Source organism: Cupressus sempervirens, chromosome 5, assembly GCF_028749045.1.
Source record: "Cupressus sempervirens isolate cs-2001-9-10 chromosome 5, ASM2874904v1, whole genome shotgun sequence".
NCBI classification, from domain to species: domain Eukaryota; kingdom Viridiplantae; phylum Streptophyta; class Pinopsida; order Cupressales; family Cupressaceae; genus Cupressus; species Cupressus sempervirens.
The window spans coordinates 279,033,145-279,038,425 of NC_143122.1; the positions used below are offsets into that span (position 1 = coordinate 279,033,145).

A 5,281-nucleotide genomic window follows, 5' to 3' on the forward strand; every position below is an offset into this window, starting at 1 on the left:
GTACTTCTTAATTTTATTAATATTGCTCTCTTCCAATTCATAGATATGTTTGTTGAGTGATTTTCTTTGACCTCTTTTCTGTTTTATGGTCAGATTTATCTGTCTCTCTAAGCATGAATATTGGCTGCGATACTTATACTGGCTCGCTGACTGAATGTTCACGTTATTCTTGTTGTTCAGCTCTTGTTTGTTGTCTTTGTTGGAAGTAATCCTCTTGTTAGGTCTTGAACGCCTACGTGTCTTTGTTTGTCTAATCATTATGTCTGTCTTCATTATTTTTTTCCATTTGTCTTCCTCTCTTTCCTTTTCGTCGTTAAGTCGTCTGTTGTGTTCTTAATCTTTTGTTTTGTTGTCATATTATTATCCTTTCTGCGTGTGGCCGGCTGTTGTCTCCTTACATCGTCTTAATAGGGGTGGAAGAGGTTATCACATATCCCTCTTTCACTAATAATAAATTGCTTTAAGTGGGTTCGCCGGCATAAACAATGAATCCCTCCTCCATATTCTCGACTATATAATGGTGATTCATGCTTCACAACTCAATCACAATCGCACTTCTCTGTATTCAGTCACTTGATATCTTCTTCTTGGGAAAAATGGTAGGCAATTTGCGCTTGAGCTTAGTTTTTCTGTGTGTATTTATATGCTGTTACACCAACCATGTGATAGGAGGAGATCCTGATTCCTTGCAAGATTTCTGTGTTGCAGACAAGCAAGGCCCAGGTAAAATCTGATGCACATGGAATTTAGTCTTCTTTTTAATATCTTTTTATGTACATGTTATAAGAGTACTAAGAAAATATGAATATGAATATGGACAGTTTTGGTGAACGGCTTCTCTTGCAAGGACTCCAAAATGGTCTCAGCGGAGGACTTCTTCGGAGGCCTGGGAGAAGAAGGGAATACGAACAACGCTTTAGGTTCCAACGTAACTGCGGCTAATGTTAACCAGATAGCGGGGTTAAACCATCTGGGTATATCGATGGTCCGCATTGACTACGCTGTGGATGGAATTAACCCTCCTCACACGCACCCAAGAGCCACTGAGATCTTGGTTTTACTCAAAGGAAAACTTCTAGTGGGGTTCATCGACACCACAAACAAGTTTCACAGCAAGATGTTGAAGAAGGGAGATGTGTTTGTGTTTCCAAAGGGGTTGCTTCATTTCCAGCAGAATGTGGGGCACAACAATGCAATGGCCATAGCCGCATTGAGCAGCCAGAATCCAGGAGTTCAGGTGACTGCCAACTCTCTCTTTGCAGCGAACCCTCCAATACCAGATGGAGTATTGGCCAAGGCCTTCCGCAGCGATAGCTCACTTGTCCATTTCATTCAGGGCAAGTTCGCGTAACACCTTCCCATTCACAATCCTTATTTATCATTCCTCATTTTTAATAAATTGAACAAATGGCCAAGCAGGTTATCTAAATAAGATTGATGATCTGTTCTTTTGGTTATGCGCGCTTCAATCTTATTCCGTATCTGTTATTCAACTATTTGGGAAGCTAAAAGAAATTAAAAATCACTTAATCCATGGCAAAGTGCACAAGGAGTAAAGTAATAATAAATCAAACAGCATACCCTTATTACATGGTAAGTACATAATTCCTAAAACTAATAGCATAGGGCATGAATGATTTGATATCCATTTTTTAAACATTTTAGCTTTAACATGGGTGTTTCAGTATTACGAGGTATCTCATGCAATGCTTATAGTTCTGGCTTGCAACTTGTCATACGGAATATCTCTTATGTTTGTTATCAAATGTTTTGACAATTGAATGACATTTTAGTGTTAAATGAACATGACTATGTTATTTACTTCATAGAGGACTTGTTATCAAAACTATTTCCTACTTGTCATCAAATATGTCACAATTAAATGATATTTTGACTAATTACTGTAAAATAAACATATTCCTTTTTTTAAAAGTGATTTGTTAGTCCTCGTCTTATCTAATATAGAAACTAATATTCTCTTTGTACTTGCCTCTTTAAACAAGAGTTTCACACAGCTAAGGTCCCTACTATAGGAGAGTAACACAAATTATTCATTTGGCTTAGACCGAACATCTTGAATGAAAACCTAAATTGGCAACATAAAATTATCATGTTTTGATATTAAAGAGTTTCTAGCTTTCTAGTTTTGTTGGAACATCTAAAGTATTCAATAGAATCAAGAAAGTTTCACATTGCATGAAATAATAGTGAACACAACAAACACAATATATTTTCATATAATAGGTACTAAACTACATATTGTAAAAGAATAGAAAGATGAATCAGCAACATAAAATGGTCTACCTCTCAGAGTATAGCTAATGGGTCACATAGGACCTTGGAAGATACCCAAAGAGGTTAAAAATGAAGTTAACCTCTTGGAATATCATGGGTTTTAATAGACCTAAGAAATAATTTATTTTAAAATCTATGATCAAAGATCATAACATGGACATAGTTATGATTCAGAAAGTCAAGATGAGAAAACATAACTTCGATATAACAATGAACTACCTATGGCCATGGGCAAAATATTCTTATAGTGAAACAAAAAGAGCTTCTGGGTGGATTACCACTACATGAAACCATAATAAACTCAGAAGAGTGGCATTCCATTGCCACGCCTATTTTGTGGTAGTTTCCCTCAATGAGGTGAATCATAATTAGGTGTTGTTGAACATCTATGCTCCAAATAGTACAAGTAGATGACTTTAGCTCTGGGAGGAAGCTTCTAACTGTATGAAGAACTTGAAGGATACCCATTTCATGTGTGTGGGACATTTTAACACAGCCTTATACCCTTCAAAGAAAATGGGTTGTCTGGATGACATCTTAGAGAGAATGGAAGACCTAGAGGGGTTCTTGAGTGGGAATGACCTCATGGATATTGAGCTTTAGGGAGTGCAATATTTATGGTTTAATAATGGGATGGGAAATAATCTTATTCAAGTAAGGTTTGATAGAGTGATATTATTGGCAAGATGGGACATCCTCCCTTACACCTCCCACCAAAGATTCACAAGGTCAGCCTCTAGCCACTCAATATTCTTACTCACTTGGCATTCCAATAATTTCCATACAAAGAAACCCTTCTAATATGAAATCATGTGGCATTCACATCCTTAGTTCAGAGACAAGATCAATCATTGGTAGAACACTAGAATATAAGGATCAACTATGTATCACATAGTGTGAAAGCTAGGCAGATAAGAAGGGAAGTTGACAAGTGAGTAAAAATTTCTGTGGGGACATCTTTAAATAGAAGAAAGAAATTGAGTGCAAGTTGGAAGAGCTACAAGAGAGGATGGCAAATGATGAACTTTTAATGGCCACCCATGAAGAAGAATAGGAGTGGAGATGAAAATAGAACATTTTAGTTGGAAGGGAAGAGGTTTTCTGGAAGCAATGGTCTAGAGTTCAATGTCTTCTAGAAGGATATAGGAACATGGAATTTATGCAAAGGTCACCTCTCAAGCATAAGAAGATAAATACGATACCCAAGCTATTCAAAAATGACAACTTTGAACTTTAGGAGTAGGAGGATTTGGAGAAATGGATGATAAGTGATTTCCAGGAGATTTACAACTCCCTAATGTTCAAGTTAATCCCCAAGCTAAGTCTAACTTCTTGAAAGTTATGCAACAGGTCATTGAAAATGGCACGAATTGGGACTTGATTTGGCAAATGATGGAGGAGTAACTTAAGAGTACAATTTTTTCTATGGGTGAATTTAAATCCCCTAGACTAGATGGTTTGCCCCTAGCATTCTTCTAGGAATTCTAAGAAATTGTCAACTATGATCTCATCCATATGGTGGGGGACTTCATCGGGATAGATAGGATTCTTAGTGAACTCAATGAGACTTTTCTAGTTTTCATCCCTAAAGTTAATGACCCTACTAGATTAGAATATTTTACACTAATGACCCATTGTAATACTATCTAGAAATGTAATGACCCCATCTTTTAGCCTTCACGTTCTCCAAAGTCTAAGTGGAGCATAAGAGGAAATTAAATTAATTTCTTATAAATTCATTAAATAAATTAAAAATTAAAAGTTTACTTTATATTTAATTAATTAATTACTGTATTACAAAGGAGAAGGTTCTAGAGTGTGTATTAATTATTGGAAAGGCAGAAGCCTCTAGTAATTTAATTTTCTAGAAGCACAATTAATTATTGTATTGCAAGGGAGGAGTTTCTAGAGAGTGCATTGATTATTGGAAAGGAGAAGCTTCTAGCACTGGTTCCTTCTAGAAGGGTGAGGGAAAATGATAAATAGGGGTGAAAGTCTCATTGTTGAGCATGGGATTTTTGTGAATGACATTTGATAAGAGCTTGGATGTGTGAATCACATATCTTTCTTCACAATAAGGGACGTTCATCCTCTCTTTTAACATTCTAGATGTCATTTCCTTAGGGTTTAGCCTTTGGAATACATTACTTGTACTTGATTTCATCATTTTGAGAATTAATATAATTTCAGCATTGGTTCCATCTTCAGTTTGCATTAAAAAATCTATTTCAGCAATTGGTTCAGTTTTTAGACATTTCTAGGATGCCAATTACAATGGTATCAGAGCTATAAGTCGTACCATCCTGTGGAGATCTTCAACATCTATGTTTGAGCATGTGACAAGGGCTTTATAATTTTTGCAATACTAGAGTAGGACAAAGTAGGAGTTCAGACTTGCAGAATGAATAGGGTAGTTCATTTGTGTAGAGGGACATACAATCCAGTCATACAGACATAGAGGAGACATTCTTTGAAGAAGATAGTAGTATGGGTGACCGAGATGATAGGAATACTAGTCCAGATCAAGAAAATATAATGTTTAGGTTATTGGGTACATTAGAGGAGCAGAATAGGCATATGGATATGATGCAACAGGATCATAATAGGTGAATGGATATGATTTTGCAGCCAATGGCTTGACATATAGGCATCAATATTAATCCAGGTGATGCCAATAATGGAAACAACAATAATAGGGGCAATGATAATGGAGGTTGAGACAACATTAATGATAACAATGGATATGACAACAATGGAAATGAGATTGATAACTTTAGACATGTTGCACACCCAACTAAAACAACCAGCTTGAGACCTCTTCTACCCACCTTCCCACCCAAAGATCCAGTTCAACTAATTAATGAACCATAAATTATGGAGTTACAAGATCAATTTAGGAGGGATTGGGAGGATAGTGGACCAAAGTTTTAGGTGGACATTTCTCTTAGAGATTACTTGGACTTGAGGATGAGACACATGCCTAGAT

General features: G+C 36.3%; 1 protein-coding gene across 1 annotated transcript; it reads left to right on the forward strand.

The window, feature by feature from the left end:
- The first annotated feature begins 596 nt into the window (after positions 1–596).
- Positions 597–1,351, forward strand: LOC149555665 (putative germin-like protein 2-1). Its single transcript, XM_089829471.1, has 2 exons — positions 597–723; positions 822–1,351. The coding sequence occupies exons 1-2, from the start codon at positions 597–599 to the stop codon at positions 1,349–1,351; spliced, it is 657 nt and encodes a 218-aa protein (XP_089685597.1).
- Positions 1,352–5,281: the final 3,930 nt, after the last annotated feature.

Excerpts from the sequence above, each read along its gene's own strand:
- LOC149555665 (XM_089829471.1), top strand. The coding sequence starts at position 597 with ATGGTAGGCAATTTGCGCTTGAGCTTAGTTTTTCTGTGTGTATTTATA. Across the intron at positions 724-821 it reads TGCAGACAAGCAAGGCCCAG|TTTTGGTGAACGGCTTCTCT; the intron begins GTAAAATCTGAT and ends GAATATGGACAG.